The sequence below is a fragment of the Tripterygium wilfordii genome, chromosome 17, assembly GCF_013401445.1.
Source record: "Tripterygium wilfordii isolate XIE 37 chromosome 17, ASM1340144v1, whole genome shotgun sequence".
NCBI lineage: Eukaryota > Viridiplantae > Streptophyta > Magnoliopsida > Celastrales > Celastraceae > Tripterygium > Tripterygium wilfordii.
The window spans coordinates 5,899,015-5,922,763 of NC_052248.1; the positions used below are offsets into that span (position 1 = coordinate 5,899,015).

At 36.8% G+C, this 23,749-nt stretch overlaps 1 protein-coding gene across 2 annotated transcripts; it reads right to left on the reverse strand.

Annotated features, from left to right (window-relative positions):
• Positions 1-371: 371 nt before the first annotated feature.
• Positions 372-5,571, reverse strand: LOC119981773 (NADH dehydrogenase [ubiquinone] 1 beta subcomplex subunit 3-B-like). 2 transcript variants are annotated; one of them, XM_038824902.1, is made up of 2 exons: positions 5,266-5,571; positions 372-650 (listed from the first exon to the last, which is right to left on the reverse strand). In XM_038824902.1, exon 1 carries the CDS (start codon positions 5,508-5,510, stop codon positions 5,292-5,294), a length of 219 nt encoding a protein of 72 aa, XP_038680830.1. In that variant the 5' UTR covers positions 5,511-5,571; the 3' UTR covers positions 372-650; positions 5,266-5,291. The 2 variants fall into 2 exon arrangements, 1 of the variants encoding a protein (XP_038680830.1); XR_005464248.1 differs by lacking the exon at positions 372-650 and adding an exon at positions 2,013-2,315 and having other exon boundaries at positions 5,266-5,560.
• Positions 5,572-23,749: the final 18,178 nt, after the last annotated feature.

Consider the following 23,749-nt stretch of genomic DNA (forward strand, 5'->3'; position numbering starts at 1 on the left):
TTTGTTTGCTTCTTTTTTGTTCTTCTTAATTGATTGCAATAGGTTTTCTGATATGGTTTGCGACCAATTGTATTTCTTCATGTCTTCCAGAACATCAACAAATTTGATGAAAACCCATGATATTATATCTGCTTATGTTGAAAAGAACAACGTCAGACGTGTATAGCACGAACAATCACGCAACATCTTCTGTGTCCTCAGTTAACTCCCCTAGCAAAGCATCATCTATTACTTGTTTAATGTCAAGTGATTTCATCGGAATGCCCTTAAACCTTCTCTTCACAAATTCTAAAACTTCCGGTCTTGTGTCGTCCTATCTTCAATGGAATCTCTTCAGATACTACTCCAAAATCAAATATACATCATTCTCTGTTAGGGAAACTTTCTTATTTCCGATAATAAAAGGGCTACACTTGTCATTGTAAGTACCAATAATGTCACGTACAATCAGATCATACTTCTTTGTATTTAAATCCATATGATCTTCCTCCTTGAACACTTTGTACAAATTCCAAAAATGTGTCATTTGCAAACACTTTTTATGTCTCTTCTTCAAGCGTACGCTTCTCAATAGTGACATTTTCCTTTGCAAATTTGATCGGTACTGTAATAGGATGAGTTTTTTCTTTGTCGATGTAGTTTTGGCCATCCTATAAAAAGAAATTTATTACATTATGCAAACTATGCAACCCAATTACATTATGCATACTGACAGTGTAGTTAGATATTTTTTCCAACCAAAACATGAAACAAAACAAACAAATTAAAATACTAAACCCAATTACATTATGCAAAAATGGCAGTGTAAATAAATATTTGTTCAAACCAAAAAATGAAACAGCACAATCAAATTAAACTATGCAACTCAGTTACATTATGCATATTGATAGTGTAATTAGACATTTATTCCAACCAAAAAATGAAACAAAACAAGCAAACTAAACTATTCAACCCAATTACATTATGCAAATTGATAGTATATTTAAGTATAATTTAAACCATAACATAATGCACTATGCCAGTGTATTATTTTGGTCTTTGCCTAATAATTTTCAAACAACCAAATCAATACCCTCAAACAGCAAACTTCCACTCAATTTACATCTATTTTCAACATTTAAACAAGATGCCAGTGTATTTCTTTTGGGTTTAGGCAAACAATTTCAACAGGACAATCAATAAAGTGAAACAACAAATTAATTTCACCATGACAATCGTAACCTAACTGTTTCTTGAGTTAGGGATCAAATCTCCAAAATACCAAAAAAAGTTTAAAACCTAAATACCATGAATTGTACGCCCAAACAAAACATCGTAGAATCATCTCCAAAGTAAGTTCATTAACACAAATAAAACCCTCAAAGTTCATAACTTTACCTTTGATTGTGCTTCATTGTTGTTTGAATCAAAGTTCTATAATATGAAGCAAAATTCCACAAATCCCGACCACAAATAGCTCGATTTTTGCCAGAAATGATAAATACACTTTTAAGTCCATGGGAATTGTAACGGAGGATAGTTGTCGAAGTCGATTTCTTGTCGTCGGTGGTGTAAAGAGTTCGGAGGTTTTGGGAGGATTTTGGGTAAGTTTTGGTAGAAACTCTTACTGAGGTTTTGGTCTTGGAAATTGTAAAATTTCAAATTTTGAAATTACACAGTCAACAGCCCAATAACCTACACAGTCAGCATGCCATGTCATTATGGCCCCTTATGTATACTAATCCTATGGATGACTATCACTACGGATAGTAAATAGCTCTAAAAAATTTCAAGAAGCAGGGGACCCCGCAATAGTTTTTCGAGCAGATCAAATTGATATTTTTTTAATATTAGCCCACCTCGATATAACTTCCTGGCTCTGCCCTTGCACGCATTGTTAGAAACCATATTGAAAGACTTCATACATACAGCATTCTGGTTACCACCCGACTAAGAAGTTAAGGTATAAAAGAAAGTCCGGGTCTATTACATAGCAACCAGCTATTGAAAGATGCGAGAATAAGAGTCTGTCAGATCACTCAAATAACAAGCATTTAAATTGCAATTAAAACCATATCTTTGCACCATGCAAAGCACAATTTAAAACACAATGTGAATGTAAGAAGTAAAATCTTATGCAATACGTTCACAACATCTGATGACTTTCACGTAATGAGACAGTGAACCAGACACTAACAGAACATCTCTACCATGAGTTCCACAAAGGGACATCATTAACTCTAAAGAAGCTTGTACTCATTGAGAGCTTATTGAAGCAATCCACAAAAAGATAAATTGAAACATGTAAAAGCTCAGTCCTTCCACCATGCCCTCATCTGCCATGTTAGCCATTTGTTAGAAATTGCAAGATAGATAGTAATGGAAACTGCCTTATTACAGTTAAAAAACGTGGTTAAAGAAGAGTATACAATCAAAATACTTTCACTATTCAGATTTCAATCATCCTAAACACTAAACAGTACTGCAGTCAAGCACATGTTCTGAAGCAAGGAATAAATTCTCAACTAAATAACCCATTAGCATTTCATTCAAGTTGGTTCAAAATAACAGGCAAATCGATTTTCAGATTGAATCACAAAAAAACTGGAATTTAAAAGATATATTGCACACCTACCTCTCCCTTCCTATCCATCTAATCCAAAAAAAAATAAACATCCTGTTTTAAGAAATGATACCTGAACCCTTCTACTGGTATGAACACACAGAGCAAACAGAGAAATCGTATCGTAGTTGAAAGAAATTCTGGAGTAGATGGAACAAAATTTTAATGTGAGAGTATATTATTACAGTGGAACTACAACACTATACGCGCCCCTCCACATAAGCTAATGGGTCCTTTGTGATTTTTTTTTTCCCCTTAGCTTTGCCTAACCAATCAACATATAGATTTTAAGGCAAGACATTAAAAAAATAGTGGTACAAGTGAATGGGGGATGCAGCTCTTGGTAAATCCCCTATAGTCAACAAACATTTGAACCTGTCTTGGTAGAAAAAAAAAAAAACTCCAAAACGCATGACTCTTGAACCCAAACCCAAAGAGGAATGCATGATGCAGGAGCAGAACTCCAAGAATGGTATAAACCATAAGGCAGTGGCGGATATTTTACAAGTTCTTTGATAGAGTTTATGGTATATTGCTAAAATTAAAATATTAGAATAAATTTTCCCTGGTTGCCCCCTAAAATTATTACAATAATTTTGTACATACATGTGTTTTTAGTAGGGCCCACCAAAAATACGATGTAACCTCCGCCACTGCCTGTGGCATAGGGAACTGCAATGGCTTCTAGGAAGCGCATAGAGGTGCAGCAACCAAGTGATTGGAAATGGAGGTAAAGAAAAAAGAAAAGAAAAAGAAAGCGGTTTTTGGAGGATACTAAGAAATGCATTCATTGTGGTATCATTTGAGAGCCTCAATATAGTGGTAATGGTAAGCTCACACAAGAATGTAGAGGAGCCACACAAATGAAGGTAAATGACCCGTTGACGTAGGATAGCTTTTGCTAACCTTGTATTAAAGGTTTCTTGAGAGTGATTTTAACCAATTACAGTTAAATCAAGGACTTTGGATGATTAGGGTTGGAAAGAACTCAAAAGCAGGATTTTAAACACTAGAATCAGATCTGAAAAATTGTAGGGAAAGTATAAGAAACGAAGAAAATAAAAGATAACCTAAGCATCACACTTAGGTTCCTCGGCATCACACCAAAGGAAGATTGCATCACACAATTAAAGAGCAAGTCACATGCTAGAAACTAATCTCAATATCATTCATTCATCATCAAAAAATGAGAGATTACACAGCTATTAATATGACTCTAACTCATAATCCCATTAGCGTTTTATTTTTTAAGGAAAGTAGTAACTTCTAAAAGTACTCATAACTAATAGGACTCCAACTTCAACTAGGATTTGACTTAATATAATAAAAGACTAAAACTCTTTTCCTAATAATTTTGAAATTCCAGCAATCCTGTAAATTCCGATAATAAGCCTAGAATGAAATTTGAAAGAAACTTAGGACCCAATAGTAAACTAACTTAAGAAAAAATAAAAATAAGAGTAAATCCTAGCTATAAAAGGATCTATAAGCTTGTGGGTAGGCTATGAATCTACGTTGTGTAGATATTTACTCTTTCGAGAGCTCTTTAGCTCCTGCATCGCCCTTACTGAAGCAAGGGGAAGCAGAAAGACTCATTTTCAGTAAAACAATATATGAACTTCCCATATTGTAGTCAATGTCCTTTAAGAAATATGAAAGACTTACCACCAGAAAGCCCCAGATGGATTCCCCACACGACGTAGGTAAGGCATCCAAGTAATATCAACAAATAAACCAGTGTTCCACACAACCCCATAAAGATCAATAACTGATAATTAGCAAATGAAACCATGTTTACATGATGTGACAGGAGAACAAGTCCCACCATGCTAATATTCAGGGAAGGCGAAAAAGATCAAGGCAATCCCAAAATCAAAGCATCAAGCATTTTAAACCATAATAAAAGCACATATCCACATATGAAGCTAAAAAAGCAAGCCCAACGCCTTAAACAATAGAGACTCAATTTCATTAAAATTCAATGAAAAGTAAACTATCATGCTGCAACATAACTCTCCTACCATCAAAAGAAGTAAAACAGCCATCAAAGCTGAAAAAGATCAAACAACTAAGACATAAAGTAAACCAGTTCCACTAGAGCCATGATATACTTGCTAATTAAAAAATACAGATCACTGGAGTGGAAAAGCAATAAGTTCCTAATTTCCCATTGAGTTGGGCTTCACCTTATGTGGATTCTAACTCAAAGTAATAAAATCGCAAGGATCAGTTCAGGATAAGCATATATTAAGACATAACAATGGATGAAATAAATACAATAACACCCATATTTTATAAAAGAGGATTGCCCATTTACCTTGTCATCTATAAAAAAATTCAGAAAATAATCCAGAGTCCTGAAAGTGCTCTAATTTATAATAAAATTAGCAGATTTACTACTGACCAAGATCACTAAGTTAATCAAAACACCGACTAGAAAACCCCAATTTCTCACAAAATGGCAATCCCGATCCACAATGCAGTAGGATTGAAGATATCGTAATATAAAGCATACACGCCACAAAAAAAAAAGAACACATTTTTTACCAAAACGAGGATATGAACACAGACCTATATCATCGAACCATATAAGTATAGACAAAATCCATTTGCAGACATAACAAACAACCCATAAAACTCAAAATCGCAATTAGGCGAAGTACCTCAAATTGAGAAGAGTGACTCGGTATCAGTGAGATTGAGATTGTGAAGGCGCAGAGGAATGGTGATGAGAAGGCGCATAGAGCTTGTTGTAGACTTGCTCGCCGACGAGATAGATGCCGAAGGCGACGAGGGCGATTCCAAGGCCAGGAGTCGCGTGCCGCAGCTGATTGCCCAGCATCGGATGCTTCCTCCACTCGTCTCTCCTCCGGAAGAACTCCCCTGTGGTTCCCAGCTGTTTCGCCATGTCTCCTCTTCACTTCCTGCTCTCTCTCAAGTCTCAAAGCCAAAGATGCGTCATGCGTGGGCCATTAGAGGTTGAGGTTCTTTTATTTTGTTTGTGTAGGCTCTAGTTGGTACGACGGGCTTGGGCTTGGGCTTGGGCTAGGGCTTGGTCTTGGGCTTTTGTATGACTTATTTGGGCTTAAGGTCAAAGCCCATTTCCTTTTTTGTCCTGTGTCGCTCTTTCTGCATGTGTGTCCGAGAGAGAGCGAGTGGGACACGGCGCTTCTTCAGTGCAACCTCACTCTCTTTCTTTCTTGCTCCTCTTACTCTTCGTCTTCTTGGTCTCAGTTGCTGCCGTCAATTTTCTGCTAAATTTTCATTGCGACACTCTCCACCAAATTCTCAAGTCTAGGCAAGCTATGGATATTGTTTGTTCCTTGAGATTATTCGAGGAAGAACAAGTAGAGAAGAAAGGACTTATGGAGTGAAAGCATGAAAAAACGAACCTTTATGTGGTTTTTCTGTCAATATCTTATTGTTTTAATCTGTTGGTGGTGGTTGTTCCGGTGATAAGATTAATTTGACAAAAAGGGACAAAATTGCTACTACTAGGATTAATTGCTTTTCAAAAGTTGAGGATGTAAGAGCAATTGCAATTAACAACATTCACTTGTTCATGGATCCTAGATTTTCTAAATTTGATGGCACATGGATTTAAATTTGGACACAACAACTTTTTAATGTCTCATTTCTGATGGGTCAAACAGCATGACATGAAATCATGCTTGTCCACATATTGGCTTCATTTGAGGCCCACCTCAACTATCACACTCACAACTATATAAAAATCTATAATTATAATTAACCCTAACAAAAAGGTGTAGTTCCTCGTGATACAAGAAAATAATAATACTACGTTAGAAAAATTCATAAAAACTCATAAAAATAAAATAAATATAAGCTCTCTCTTTCTAGATCTGTATGTGGCCATGCTCCTTTTTCTCGTTGAATATGTGACAAGACCCCTTTATATATTTCCTGAGTTTCCTTAGGTCAAAACCCTATTAGCTTTTTCCTAAATCAAGTACAATTAAACCAAAAAAATAAATCATATTCTTAACAAAACTTGGGCGCCGCAATTAAAATCCGTCCAGTTGCATTTTCGATCAAGCAACCTCTGGATCCCGCTCCTGTGCTTCTTCTCTACCAAGTTGGTGATGTTCATCTTCCGATTCTGCTCGAGCGCTAACAGTAAGTCCGAACGTGTCCTATAGTCCAAATTCAGTGAAAAAAATTTTAGGACTATTTAATGAAAAATTACCCAATTTTCTTATTGATTATTGTAGTAACTGATTTTTGTCCGGTCAAAAATAATAATAAATGAAAAAATGAAATCGGAAATATCATTAAGACAAGAAAAATAGAATCCCAATTATTTTCTTTGTTTAAAAGCCCGTGAGCCCATAAACTCAAAATTTAAGATACAATTCCAAGTAAGCCCAAATCTTGACCTAATTACCCACCCAAGTCCAAACCATATAAAGTAAAAACCCTAAAAAAATATCTAAGAAATAAAGATTTGAAAATATAGAAAAATAAATAATAAAAAGAGGAGAAGGTTGGCGCACAATAAGTAAAAAAGGGAGATTTGGAATTAAAGAAAAAGGAAATGAAAAAGAAAAGGTGAAATGTGTGCCGTGTATAAAGGAAAAAGACAAAACAAAGGTTTTGGGTTTTTGATTAAAATGAGAGACGTGAGACAGAGATAGCGTGTGGGAAAGGTGATAGAGTAGGAGAGGTTTTGGCAGAAAAAAGAGAGGAGATAATGTGAGAGGGAGAGAAAAGGTGGCAGAAAAAAGGGTAAAAAGGGGGCGCAAAAGAAAGAAACGGAGGAGAAAAGAGAGAGGTTTTTCGGGGGGAAGAGAAAAAAAAAGAAGCTAAAGGAGAAAAAGAGCAACCGGGTGAGAGGAGAAAAAAAAGGAAGAAGAAAGAAAACAGAGAGGAGATTTGGAGAGAACAATGGCAGTCGTTGCACACTAGTAGACAAATAGGTTTTGGGAAATGGATCCACTGCCACTGGAGAAGAAGAACCAGAGGAGAGGGAAATCAGAAGAGGTAAATATCGGTACAAATCTTTATCATCTTCTGTCTCTTTGCTTTGGTGACAATCTGGTTTTGTTGATTGGCTTCTATTGCATTTCTCGGATTCCATTTCTTGAACGGGAAATGATACGTTTCTATCACTCCCGGATTCTCTGTTTTCTTTGGTCTCTGTTCCTATCTATCCAATTCATAGGGCTGGTTCAAGAACTTATTCTATATATGTTCATGTTGCCAAATCTGATTCATAATGAGGGCTTGGGTTCCATTCCATCTGGTGATATATGGTGTGTGCGTGTATGCATATATGCTCAATATGTGTGTGTATATGTAGTTTGTGTACATGTGTTTGTATATATATATAGGTTTATTATGTACGGGTATATATGTTTATGTATATGTACAGGTTTATATATGTATATGTATATGCATTTGTGTATGTATACATGTCAGTTCACATGTTTATAATGTATGTGTATTTGTACTTAATTTAATCTGAATTTGATATTAGATTTGAATACCCAATTGACCCATTTTTGTGTTTGATTTGTTGGGTTTGGACCGCGCTTGATCCTACTTGGGTTGGAGGACACACTTAAAAGTCCTGGACCAGATTTAAGCAATGGATGGCCTATGGGCAATATTTGAATTGTTGTATAATATTTGTACCTTTTATTTTTCTTTTGTACATAATTGTAAAATGTAATAGTGGAGTGGAAAATAATGAAAAATACATACATAATATTACAGGATGCTAGAAGCAGCATATAGACATTAAAGATTGATTTTGTGAATGATGATCGCATTAGAATGCATGCTTAGGACTTTGATTTCTTACATTATGTCATGCCTTAGACCTATGCTAAGATTGTTTGAGTGCCATGAAAATAAATGCAACGCGTTAGTCATAGGAATAATCCAAGCCGTCTCACATTAATAAACATATCAAGATTAAATTATGGAATCCTTATGTTTTGTTTAAATACCAAGGAGCCTTCAAGATATTGGGATTCCATTGACATTCATTCAAAACATTTGGATTTCGTGGATCCGGAAAGCAAATACGTTTTTAGGGATTAGGAGAATTTATTTAAGGACTCAAATGTGAGTTTAAAGATATTTGACCCATTCAATGAGCCTTAAATGAATTCTTTTTTTTTTCTCATACAGAACATAATTGTGAGGAAGGCTTGAATTGAACATTTTTCTTTGATTGTGGGTCTTTTTGGTACATCATTCGGTCCCCAAAAATCCATTTCTCAAAAATATCGAAACCCACTCCAATGTGGGATTTTCGATCAAACCCTATCCAAAAATTCTTTTTTTCAAAAATATCAAAACCCACTCCAAGTGGAATTTTTCATCAAACATTTCGGCCAAGCCGGGAATGGCCCCAATGATCCCGTGCACATCCTTTTTCAAATTACCAAACCCACTCCAAGTGGGATTTTATCCAATCTTTGGCCAAGCCGGGAATGGCCCCAATGATCCTGTGCACACCTTTTTTAAATCATCAAGACCCGCTCCAAGTGGGATTTTTATTCATTTTTGGTCAAGCCGGGAATGGCCGCAGTGATCCCGTGCACCTTTTTCTTCAAGGGCACTCCAAGTGGATCTTTCATCACATTCCAATAAAACCCATCAAAATTGGAATTTCAAAAACAAATTAGAGCTAAATAGGAAAACATTCAAAGGTAACCATTTTCGGGAGTTGTGGGGTGCCTAACACCTTCCCCATGCTCAATAGACCCCCTTGCTCATTTTTCTCGTAGACCAGAAAGGATGTCCAATTGCATCCTAAAAATCAATTGGTGGCGACTTCATTGTTTTTCATGCCGGTTGCTTCAGTTGGCGTCTTCACTGGGGATCTTGGTTGTTGTACCAAAGGGGTCGAACCATTTTGTGTTGGTGTTTTCCTATTTTGGCTCATTTGTTTATTTTATTGTATAGATTTGTGGGATCTAATGTGTTTGTTCGTGATTGTAGGATTTTTGGTTTTTATGAAATATGAGTATTTGAGTGGTGTTAAGGATATGGTATGATCCCCCGAACACACATCACTATTCACATGCACACAAATGGCCTATAAAACCTAGGTCCTACTAGTGATTAGTGAGGGTTGATCTTTTGCTTTTGATGGATTTTGTCCTCACGTAAGCAAGGAAAAACATCCTCCTGGATTGACGTTCCTTCAAGATATTGGAGGATGGGTTCCACTTCCAGATATGGGGTGTGAACTAACCTGATCCAGTGGCCTCTCACGTAGCCACGTTATAGTTAGATATGCCACCCATATGCACATTAGATAACCCTTAGATCTTATTCGAGACCTTCAGAAATTTGTAGAAACTTGATTTTGTTTAGGAACAATGGGGGATTCTCCTATCCTTAATTCCATTTATTTCCTGTACATTTAAATACCCTGTACCTTTATTTCGCATTTACATGTTTATATGTATTCGACGTATACCTATATATATACATTCATTGAATCACACATGTATATCTTTTATACACTTGTCATATATATGTTAGCCTAGGTTATGATCATATACTCTTCATAATTACTCATACATGTCCATATATACTTGTACACTCATACATGCCTATAGATACTTGTACACTCATACATGCCATATATACTTATACGCTCGTTAATTGTCCACATATGCCTATACACTTGTTAATCACCCATACATGTTCATATATACTTGACACATTAGTTAGATTGCATGTATATATATACACATTCATTAAATCACACATGTTCATATACATCTTTTATACACTTGTCATGTATATGTTAAGCTAGGTTGTACACATGTCCATATATACTTGTACACTTGTTAAATTATCTACACATGTCCATATATAAGTGCACATTCGTTTATCATCCATACATGTCCATATATACCTATCATGTACATTATTCATTATCATTGCATATACGATAAATCAATTGTTTATGTACTATACTTCTTGTCCTTTTTCTAACATTATACTCATTCTTTTCATACCTCATGATTCACATAGGCACAGTCATTGGAATTTGGTTTGGTAATATTTTCAATACATCTTTTAATTAAAACAAGATTTGCATAAATAATAACCACATGCATACACATTTTTAATAAAAGAAAATAAATGAGAACTAATGTTGTTGTTTTCATAATATATAGAAAATCATACACATTTAAAAAAAAAAGAGAAAAAAAGGGGGAAAAATGAGAGTTATGATAGTTCTGTTTACGGAGGGATGTAGAACAAAGTGAAATTTACTGATACTGGAGCAGATTTTCATTTGAAAGCTCGACTAATATAATTGGGGCAATTTTTGCAAATTTATGTAATCAATTCAGAGAGTTCCAACTAATAAAGATTGTTGTTGTCGAAGAGGATCTAAACTTTGCTGCTAAGCCCTACCACGGCCTCCAGGTTTTGAGCTCAACAGCTATACTTGTTTTGAATTGCCAGTTTCTATCAACAGCCTTTAAGAGTAATCTCTATATGCATTATAATCTGTGGTCCAGCTCATGGTCATCGATTGGGTTTTAGTAATGAGCATGTCTTTACTTTACTTTGATAAATTTTCATAGTACGATTTTTGCATGTTCAATATTTCCATGTTCCCATGTTTCTGATGATTATGCGATGCTTATCATAAATAAAAATCTTTGTTCAAAATTCTCACATCTATTCACTTCATTTCATCCATCACTTCCAAAATTCCAAATCTCACACATTCCATTTTAACAGGATTGAAATTGATGATAATGAAGAAGATGAACCTAATGAACCAGATTTTGGGGCACCCATTAACAATGTTGAATCTGACTCCGACACTGAGGATGAATTTGAGATATCACCGAAAATGTTGAGACAAGTTAACCAAGAAGAGAAGATAATTCAGCCACACAAAGAAATAACTAAGGTTGTTAACTTGGGAACTGAAGATCAGAAAAAGGAGGCTATGATCGATGCAGCCTTTGAAGGAGAAGATAGGAAAAGATTGATAGGTTTGCTGCATGAATACCAAGATGTTTTTGCATGGTCATATCAAGATATGCCAGGACTTGATACCAACATAGTGGTCCATAGATTGCCGTTAAAACCAGATTATCTGGCAGTGAAGTGAAAGTTGAGGAGATTGAAGCCGGAGATGCTTTTAAAGATTATAGATGAATTAAAAAATAGTTTGATGCAGGATTCCTTGTTATGGCAAAATACCCCGAATGGGTTGCAAATATTGTACCAATCCAAAAAAAGGATGGTAAGGTTTGGATGTGCGTGGATTACAGGGATCTTAATCGAGCAAGTCCAAAGGATGACTTTCCGTTACCCCAAATTGACATACTGGTAGACAACACTGCACATTTCGCGTTCTCCTTCATGGATGGATTCTCAGATTATAATCAGATCAAGATGGCACCAGAAGATCAAGAGAAAACCACTTTTATCACTTTATGAGATACCTTTTGCTACAAAGTCATGCCATTTGGTTTAAAAAATGCTGGAGCTACTTATCAACGAGCCATGGTCACTTTGTTTCATGATATGATGCATAAAGAGATTGAGGTGTATGTGGTTGACATGATTGCTAAGTCAAAGGAGGATGAAGATCACGTGATTAACCTGGAGAAGTTGTTCAAGAGGTTGAGAAGGCACCAATTGAAGTTGAAACCCTCGAAATGCACATTTGGGGCAACCTCAGGGAAGTTGTTCAATTTTATTGTCAGCATGAGAGGTATTGAAGTGGATCCGGATAAAGTGAAGGCGATTATGGAGATGTCGGCCCCTCGCACTGAGAAAGAAGTCAGAGGTTTCTTGGGGAGACTCAATTATATTTCTAGGTTCATTTCACAGTTGACAACTACGTGTGAGCCAATATTTAAGTTACTTTGGAAGAATAACCTGTCAGAATGTAATGACGAGTGTAAAAGTGCTTTTAAGAGAATCAAACAGTATTTACAAAATCCGCCGGTCTTGATGCCTCCGGTTGCTTGGGAAACCGCTTATCCTCTACTTGACTATATCAGACAATTCGATGGGGTGTATGCTATGGCAACATGATTCATCTGGAAGGATAGAGCATGCAATCTACTACTTGAGCAAGAAGTTCACCAGTTGTGAGGCCAATTACTCCATGTTGGAGAAGACTTGTTGTTCGTTGGCATGGGTTGCGCATAGGCTCAGGCAATATATGTTGTATCAACTACTTGGTTGATCTCAAGGATGGACCCGATCAAGTACATTTTTGAAAAACCATCTCTTTCGGGGAGGATTGTAAAATGGCTAATGTTGTTGTCAGAATACGACATTTTGTATGTTACCCAGAAGGCGGTGAAGGGAAGTACAATAGCAGATTACTTAGCAGAATAGGCAATCGATAACTCTCAGCCTATGAATCCAGGGTTCCCAGACGAAGAAATCTTGTCCTTAGAGATGGAGAGTCAGAAAGATCCGAGTAAATAGGTTATGTTGTTTGATGGCGCTTCTAATATCATTGGTAATAGGATTGGGGCTTGCTTATTTCTCCAGAGGGTAAAGTTACCCCATTTACTGCTAAACTTTACTTCGAATGTACCAACAATGTGTCCGAGTATGAGGTTTACGCCATGGGAATTCAAGCTGCTATTGGTGTTGGGATTAAGAAGCTTCAGGTTTATGGTGACTCTCAGCTGGTGATTAGGCAGTTGTGTGATGAATGGGAAACCAGGGATGCCAAGATAGTCCCGTATTATCAGCATATCAAAGAGTTGATCTAGTTTTTTGACTGTGTGGAATTTGATCATATTCCAAGAGAAGAAAACTAGATGGCAGATGCTTTGGCCACTCTGGCAGCCATGTTTGATATGGACCCTCGAGAAGAAGCAAAGGTTACCAAGATTGAGAAGCGTGAAATTCAAGCACATTGTTTGAATGTAGTAGCAGAACTTGATGTCAAACCCTGGTATTATGATGTGAAGCAATATTTGGAGAAAGGAGAATACCCTCTAGAGACCTCAAATAATGACAAACGCACCATCCGAAGGTTCTCAAGCTCCTTTTTCTTGGATAAAAATGTGTTATATAAGAGAAGCTCGAGCTTTGTACTCCTTCGATGCGTGGATACGGACGGAGCCAAGCAGACTATGGAAGAGATTCATGAAGGAATATGTGGTACTCATTCGAGTGGATATTCAATGGCAAGGAAGATATTACGGGCATGCTATTATTGGCTTACCATGGAAAAAGATTGTATTAACTATGCAATCAGATGCCATAAGTGCCAGATCTATGTTGATAAAGCTCATGTGCCAGTGAACCCTCTGCGGGTATTAGCAGGACCCTGGCCTTTTTCTATGTGGGGTATCGATGTTATTGGCCCTATTGAGCCCAAAGCTTCCAACGGACACCGCTTTATTCTGGTTGCAATTGATTATTTTACAAAGTGGGTGGAAGCAAATTCTTACGCCAAAGTGACAAGTAACGTTATCGCCCAATTTTTTAGAAAATATATTGTATGTCGTTATGGGGTTCCTGAAAGGATCATTACTGACAATGGCACGAATTTCAATAGCAAGATAGTGAATGATTTCTGTGAGCAGTTCAAGATCAAGCATCATAATTCATCTCCTTATCGTCCCAAGATGAACGGGGCTGTTGAGGCAGCTAACAAAAATATCAAGAAGATTATTCAGAAGATGACGGAGAATTACAAAGACTGGCATTAAAAGCTTCCTTTTGCTTAATATGGGTACCGAACTTGGGTGCGTACATCCACTGGTGAAAGTCCTTTCGCTTTAGTATATGGGACAGAGGCGGTCCTTCCCATTGAAGTAGAAACTCCCTCGCTAAGAGTAGTGGTGGAGGCCAATTTGGAGGAGATAGAATGGGCCCGAACTCGATATGAACATATGAATTTTATTGAGGAGAGAAGGTTGGGGGCACTTTGTAGAGGACAACTTCATCAAAGACGAATGATAAGAGCACATCACAAGAGGGTGCATCCTCGTTGTTTCAGAGAAGGGGATTTAGTACTAAAGATGATTCAACCACCTCAAAAAGATCACCGTGGAAAATGGACTCCCACCTATGAGGGACCATATGTGGTGAAGAAAGCATTCTCTGGTGGAGTAGTAATTTTGACAAAGATGGATGGTGATGATTTGTCTCACCCAGTAAATGTCGATGTTCTCAGGCGGTATTATGCTTAAAAAAAAAGAAAAAATAAAAATTCCGCTAGAGTGAAAACCCGAAAGGGCGCTCTAGGTAAAATTTAGGGACAAAAAAAATCCCGCTAGAGTGAAAATCCGAAAGGGCGCTTTAGGCAAAAATTAGGGACAAAGAAATTTTATTGGAGTGAAAACCTTCACGGGCACTTTAATTATGGTTGCAAGTTCCGGTTTCAGATTGTTTGAAGAAGGATGGCTGAGACATGAGTATGTTGGTTGTTAATTTATCTCGCATTGACATCGGTAGAGAGTGCAGAATCGACTTCGTAGTTGCTAGAATAGAGGACAGTTATTTGGGCACACACCCAAAACTGGGGCAGTTTTTGATGCGCTTCTTATGCTATCATCTATTTCACCTCGCGAAGGTGTTAGTCTGTTAAACAGAATGAGAATTTTGTTGGCAGAAATGGAGGACTTAGAAACAACTTCATACAAGACAAATTTGATCATTGTTAAGTGGATGCACACCAAAATTGGGGCAGTTTTGGTGGAATCTTTGAACTATCACATATTTCATCTTGGAGAAGCTCAGTTTGTCCTTTCTTCCTTTGACTTCTCTACATTCTTGCACATATCTTTGTCTCAAGGTTTTTCGATTTATCACCCATCCTTTTCAATAAAATTGGTGAGGAAATTCGTTGCTTCGGTTTTGTCATTTGTGGCATCTTTTTCCATATCCCAATTCAATTCTTATTCCAAAAAGTTTATCATTTGCATTCAGTAGTTGGCATGCATGGCCGTACTATTGAAATTATCATTGACAAGGTTTTGACAGGAAATGTGAAGAGTGCATTAGGACATTACTCTTTATAGGAATTTGATTGGATTTTGGCATCTTAAACTGGAAAGGATCTGAATGAAGAACCTGTAGCCGAGGTAATCATTAGTAGGAAAGAGAAGATCGCATTCATAAGACGCGCACAACAAAATGAATAAAGAAATTCCAGATGAATTGGCAGCCTTGAACTCAAAAGTGGGCACACATGCCAATAAGCAAAGAAAAAGAAAAGAGATAGTTCAATAGTTGGGGTTCTGGAATGAGTGAAGGCCTTTACTAATCAAAATAGAGAAGATGCATTGAAAATCCGAGTCAGAAAGTTAAACCCTACAAGGAAGCAGATTTCGTCTAGCAATTGGCAACTGTACGCGTGCTTGAGGATGACAAAGCCTTGAGAGAACATGCATTCACTCATTAATGAGACATTCATATCGGAATAAAATAGGTCATTACATTCATCATTGCTGCATATTATTTGTTCTTTTTGTATTATGGCAGGTTTATGCAAAAGGTACAGCTTGAACATAGTCATTTTCCTCAAATCAAAGCATATCACTTGCTCGAAACATCTTTCTGTGAAGGTGAGATTACAAAAACTCCCGAATATCATCTGTAAAAAAATTTTTCTCTCAAAACAAAAAAAATCTTTTCCAGCCAAGCCGGGAATGGCTCCAGTGATCCCGAGCACCTTTTCTCAAAACAAACAAAACTCTTTTTCAGTCAAGTCGGAAATTGCTACAATGATTCCGAGCACTTTTTCCCAAATAAAAACATTTTTCAGCCAAGCCGGGAATGACTACAATGATCCCGAGCATTTTTTCTCAAACAAAAACATTTTTCAGCCAAGCTGGGAATGGCTACAATGATCCCAAGCACTTTTTCTCAAACAAAAATATTTTTCAGCCAAGTCGGGAATGGCTACAGTGATCCCGAGCACTTTTTCTCAAACAAAAACATTTTTCAACCAAGCCGAGAATGACTACAATGATCCCGAGCACTTTTTCTCAAAACAAAAAATCTTATTTTAGCCAAGCCAGGAATGGCTCCAAATGATCCCGAGCACCATGGCCAAGCAGGGAATGGCTCCAAATGATCCCGAGCACCATCAGCCAAGCCGAGAATGGCTCCAAATGATCCCGAGCACTATCAATCAAGCCAGAAATGGCTACAGTGATCCCGAGCACTTTTTTCAGTCAAGTTGGGAATGGATACAGTGATCCCGGGCACCTTTCCTCATCCTTCCCGCACGAAACTCAGCTAGCTACACCTTTGTCTGCCTTTTATTTCATAAAAGACATACAAAGGGGGGTAGTTGTAGTAACCGATTTTCGTCCGATCAAAAATAATAATAAAAGAAAAAATGAAAAAATGAAATCGAAAATATCATTAAGACAAGGAAAATAGAATCCCAATTATTTTCTTTGTTTAAAAGCCCGTGGGCCCATAAACTCAAATTTAAGGCCCAATTCCAAGTAAGCCCAAATCTTGACCTAATTACCCACCCAAGTCCAAACCATATAAAGTCAAAACCCTAAAAAAATATCTAAGAAATAAAGATTTGAAAATATAGAAAAATAAATAATAAAAAGAGGAGAAGGTTGGCGCACAATCAGTAAAAACGGGAGATTTGGAATTAAAGAAAAAGGAAATAAAAAAGAAAAGGTGAAATGTGTGCCGTGTATAAAGGAAAAGGACAAAACAAGGGTTTTGGTTTTTTGATTCAAACGAGAGACGTGAGACAGAGTAGGAGAGGTTTTGGCAGAAAAAAGAGAGGAGATAACGTGAGAGGGAGAGAAAAGGTCGCAGAAAAAAGGGGTAAAAAAGGGGGGCAAAAGAAAGAAACGGAGGAGAAAAGAGAGAGGCTTTTCGGGGGGAATAGAAAAAAAAGAAGCTAAAGGAGAAAAAGAGCAACCGGGTGAGAGGAGAAAAAAAGGGAAGAATAAAGAAAACAAAGAAGAGATTTGGAGAGAACAATGGCAGTGGCTGCACGCTAGTAGACAAATATGTTTTGGGAAGTGGATCCACCGTCACTGGAGAAGAAGAACCAGAGGAGAGGTAAATATCGGTACAAGTCTCTGTCATCCTCTGTCTCTTTGCTTTGGTGACAATCTGGTTTTGTTGATTGGTTTCTATTGCATTTCTTGGGTTCCATTTCTTGAAGGGGAAATGATATGTTTCTATCACTCCCGGATTCTCTGTTTTCTTTGGTCTCTGTTCCTATCTATCCGATTCATAGGCTAGTTCAAGAACTTGTTGTATATATGTTCATGTTGCCAAATCTGATTCATAATGAGGGCTTAGGTTCCATTCCATCTGGTGATATATGGTGTGTGCGTGTATGCATATATCCTCAATATGTGCGTATATATGTAGTTTGTGTACATGTATTTGTATATAGATATAGGTTTATTATGTACGGGTATATATGTTTATGTATATGTACAGGTTTATATATGTATATGTATTTGTGTATGTATACATGCCAGTTCACATGTTTATAATGTATGGGTATTTGTACTTAATTTAATATGAATTTGATATTAGATTTGAATACCCAATTGACCCATTTTTGTGTTTGATTTGTTGGGTTTGGACCGGGCTTGATCCTACTTGGGTCGGAGGACACACTTGGAAGACTTGGACCAGATTTAAGCAATGGATGGCCTATGGGCAATATTTGAATTGTTGTATAATATTTGTACTTTTTATTTTTATTTTTCTTTTGTACATAATTGTAAAATGGAATAGTGTAGTGAAAAATAATGAAAAATGCATACATAATATTACAGGGTGCTAGAAGCAGCATATAGACATTAGGGATTGATTTTGTGAATGATTATTGCATTAGAATGCATGCTTAGGACTTTGATTTCTCACATTATGTCATGCGTTAGACGTATGCTAGGATTGTTTAAATGCCATGAAAATAAATGCAACGCGTCAGTCATAGGAATAATCCAAGCCGTCTCACATTAATAAACACATCAAGATTAAATTATGGAATCCTTATGTTTTGTTTAAATACCAAGGAGCTTCAAGATATTGGGGTTCCATTGACATTCATTCAAAACATTTGGATTTCGTGGATTTGGAAAGCAAATATGTTTTTAGGGATTAGGAGAATTTATTTAAGGACTCAAAGGTGGGTTTAAAGATATTTGACACATTCAATGAGCCTTAAATGGATTCTTTATTTTCTCGTAAAGAACATAATTATGAGTAAGGCTTGAATTGAACATTTTTTCTTGATTGTGGGTCATTTTGATACATCAACCGGTCTCCAAAAATCCATTTCTCAAAAATATCAAAACCCATTCTTCAAGGACCCGCTCCAAGTGGGTTTCGGTATTTTTGAGAAATGGATTTTTGGGGACCAGTTGATGTACCAAAAGGACCCACAATCAAGGAAAAAGGTTCAATTGAAGCCTTACTCACAATTATGTTCTTTATGAGAAAAGAAAGAATCCATTTAAGGCTCATTGAATGGGCCAAATATTTTTAAACCCACCTTTGAGTTTTTAAATAAATTCTCCTAATCCCTAAAGACATATTTGCTTTCCGAATCCACGAAACCCAAATGTTTTGAATGAATGTTAATGGAACCCCAATATCTTGAAGGCTCCTTGGTATTTAAACAAAACATAAGGATTCCATAATTTAATCTTGATGTGTTTATTAATGTGAGACGGCATGGATTATTCCTATGACTAACGCGTTGCATTTATTTTCATGGCATTCAAACAATCCTAGCATATGTCTAAGGCATGACATAATGTGAGAAATCAAAGTCCCAAACATGCATTCTAATGCAATCATCATTCACAAAATCAATCCCTAATGTCTATATGTTGCTTCTAATGCATTTTTAATTATTTTTCACTACACTATTACATTTTACAATTATATACAAAAGAAAGATAAAAAGTACAAATATTATACAACAATTCAAATATTGCCCATAGGCCATCCATTGCTTAAATCTTGTCCAAGTCTTCCAAGTGTGTCCTCCGACCCAAATGGGATCAAGCCCGATCTAAACCCAACAAATCAAACAAAAAATGGGTCAATTGGGTATTCAAATCTAATATCAAATTCAGATTAAATTAAGTACAAATACCCATACATTATAAACATGTGAACTGGCATGTATACATACACAAATGCATATACATACACATATATAAACCTTTACATATACGTAAACATATATACCCGTACATAATAAACCTATATCTATATACAAACACATGTACACAAACTACATATATGCATACACGCACACACCATATATCACCAGATGGAATTGTACCTAAGCCCTCATTATGAATCAAATTTGACAACATGAACATATATAGAACAAGTTCTTGAACCAGCCTTATGAATCGGATAGATAGGAACAGAGACCAAAGAAAACAGAGATTCCGAGAGTGATAGAAACATATCATTTCCCATTCAAGAAATGAAACCCGAGAAATGCAATAGAAACTAATCAACAAAACCAGATTGTCACCAAAGCAAAGAGACAGAGGATGATAGAAACTGGTACCGATATTTACCTCTCTTGATTTCCCTCTCCTCTGGTTGTTCTTCTCCAGTGGCGGTGGATCCACTTCCCAAAACCTATTTGTCTACTAGTGTGCAGCGACTGCCATTGTTCTCTCCAAATCTCCTCTCTATTTTCTTTCTTCTTCCATTTTTTTCTCCTCTCACCCAGTTGCTCTCTTTGTCCTTTAGCTTCTTCTTTTTTTCTCTCTTCCCCCCGAAAAACCTCTCTCTTTTCTCCTCCGTTTCTTTCTTTTGCCCCACTTTCTGCCCCCTTTTCTCCCCCTCTCATGTTATCTCCTCTCTTTCTTCTGCCAAAACCTCTCCTACTCTATCACCTTTGCCACACGCTATCTCTGTCTCACGTCTCTTGTTTTAATCAAAAACCCAAAACCCTTGTTTTGTCTTTTTCCTTTATACACTCTTTCTTCTGCCAAAACCTGTCCTACTCTATCACCTTTCCCACACCCTATCTCTGTCTCACGTCTCTTGTTTTAATCAAAAACCCAAAACCCTTGTTTTGTCTTTTTCCTTTATACACGGCACACATTTCACCTTTTCTTTTTTATTTCCTTTTTCCTTAATTCCAAATCTCCCTTTTTTACTTATTGTGCGCCAACCTTCTCCTCTTTTTATTATTTATTTTTCTATATTTTCAAATCTTTATTTCTTAGATATTTTTTAGGGTTTTGACTTTATATGGTTTGGACTTGGGTGGGTAATTAGGTCAGGATTTGGGCATACTTTTCTCGTAGACCAGAACGGATGTCCAATTGCATCCTAAAAATCAATTGGTGACGACTTCATTGTTTTTCATGCCGGCTGCTTGAATTATAGCAAAATCAATGTGAAAAATAAAATATCACTAAATGCAATGAACAACGAATGAACGAAGAACAAATTCATAACATAGCGTATATAATTTAGAACAAAGAACCATATGATTTAAAAATGAATAAGACATTGAAAACAAAAATAAAATTGAATAATGAAAAACAAAGCCAATCGGATCTCTGTGAATGTCCTCCTACTAGTTCAATTTAGAGGTCAAGAAAAATTTTAAAAATAAATTCAATTGACAGCTACCGATAAACCAATCTAATCAAATCCACACACTTTACCTAGATGTTAGAGCAATCAAACTCCTCCACAACTTTCCAACGGATGAGATATCCTTACTCCTCGTTTCTTCTCTTGAATACCCTCATTTTTTTATTGTTCGACAAATAGGAATGACTTGTAGAGTAGATCTGATAGAAATACTGGATATCTCTGGGCTTGAGATAGGCCTTTGAATTGAGCTGGACCTTTGGCCTGTGGACCATTTTGGTATTATGGTATACCTTGTATTAATACAAATGACTTAATATTATATATAAAAAAAATAAGGGGGGTTGGGCCCCTAGTCCCCATTGGCTCCGTGACTAGCTGCCATTTTTGAGTAAGATAATGAGGGTTATGGAAACATTGGTAATGGGTGATCCACCAAGCTATGGGGGAAGCTGTAATGCCTCGACCCGGAATGCATTACTTTTGGTATCCTCTTAATCAATCTCCTAATTAATTCAATCATTAGATCACCCAAAAATTTTCACAGCACCTCCCCATAATACGGAGGATGCTAACCTGGAGTAACACGCAACAATTTCACAAATATATTCACAACCTAGGCAGGACCTCCGGCCATCTAACAATTCATACCACAATTTAAATTCTCAATTCTAAGTAGGGCCTCATACCACCTAACAATCCTAGCATCAATAAATTCTCACATCTAAGCAAGGCCTCAGGCCACCTAACAGTCACACATAATTTCTCCACACAACAACATATATAATCAACATCCAGCACAAATAACAATCTAGCAAACATAAGAAGTCGTTAGGACACAAAGTCCCTAAACCCGGTTCGGGAATCCCGATCACACGGAGTACCCTCCCTACCATCCATCCCCCAGTCAAGAATAGGGATATCACACAACGTCTCAACTAAGAAATAAAGATACGACCGAAATAGTAATAACATAAATCAAGTTTAGAACTATCTAGTCCTATCACTCTCCAGGGGTCCATCCATGTCACGCACCCTCCTCCTGATCCGCGACCCTGGTATCGGAACTAGACTCACCTGCGAGGAGGGAATAGGAGAAAGAAAAGGGTGAGCGAAAGGCCCAGTAGGGAATAATAAAGAGTAAGTGAATAATATAAGGCTGAAATATTAAAGAAAGGTACAAATGCAACAATATGATAGCTAACATCATGTACACCAAACACAAGTAGATAACCACACCATACGAGATCCTAACTTGGCCCACCGGTATCTCTACACATATCGGGACCCTGAACAGGCCAACGACATCATCGCATGGTGTTTCGAGCACATATGGAATCCTGATCCGGCCCATCGGCATTCCCGTAGTCATGGGAACCCTGAACGGCCCAACGGCATTCCACATTTCACATCAATCACAACTAGGAGATATACGGGTTCATACCCGACATCTTCCATGCAATTACAATGCATGTCCAACATGGTTATGCAATAGGGTATACATAAACCTAAATATATATATATACTACTACATGATGCATGTTCAAGAGTAAATCATGCTCAATGGAAGATTGAACAAGTAGGGCATGCAATGTAATTCAAATCATACAATAAGGCTATCACAAAGTGGGGTTGTTCTCCCTTAGGTGCAATTAAGGTGAGAACCAATTTTAATGAACATTGGGAAAGAGAAACATTCGTAATAGGATAACATATTCAAGAGAATAACAAAGGTGGAATTTCCCTACCTCACACTCCAAAAATTAGCTATGTAAATCAATACTCAACCTTGACTTTTCCCGGCCTCAACCAACCTATTATTCGGTAAACCCATCCTCCAATCAATATACAAACAACTTCAATTGCACGTATCTAACACAAATTAATCCAATAAATCAAGAACTCATTACCATCTCTTACCCAAAACTTCCCAAATTCTTGAACTTCACCTACTCAAGCTTGCTACTCCAATCCACAATAGAATCTAGCAATACAACCATAAACAAGTCTAAATCAACCTATTAGATCACTAATTTCATCTAATTTAAAGAATTTTCCCCAAATCTACGAAACTCATAAAACCCTAGAATCTCAAATCACCCAATTTTTAAATACTAGCTTTTAGGTTTAAGAAACTTACCAAGGTTGTAGAAACAAGTAGAAGGAAGAGATTCAAGCTTCCTTTAGGCCTCAAATGATGTAGGAACCCATGGATTTGAGTTTGGGTTCAAACCTTGAAAGATTAGAACAAAGAGAGGAATTTAAGAATATGTAAGCTAGAGAGAGAAGTTAGGAATCCAACTTGAAATAACTTGAAAGAGGGTAATCTTATCTTGGTTGATGATCTTAGATTGATGGGAGGGAGGAAATTTGAGAGAAAATGAGGTTTAGGGTTTGTTTAGGTCGGGTATTTTGAAAGAAATCGTGAAAATGGACCTCTATAGGTGTCCGGACACCTATGCCTGAAAACTCTCTGTTCCAGTTTCTTCAGTAGCTGTCCGGACGGCTTTTAAAAACTGTCCGGACGGTTAGTCAAATTTTCAGTTTTAAAACTACTCGTACACCCCCCAAATCACT

Coding starts and splice junctions, on each gene's coding strand:
- LOC119981773 (XM_038824902.1), bottom strand. CDS start 5,510: ATGGCGAAACAGCTGGGAACCACAGGGGAGTTCTTCCGGAGGAGAGAC.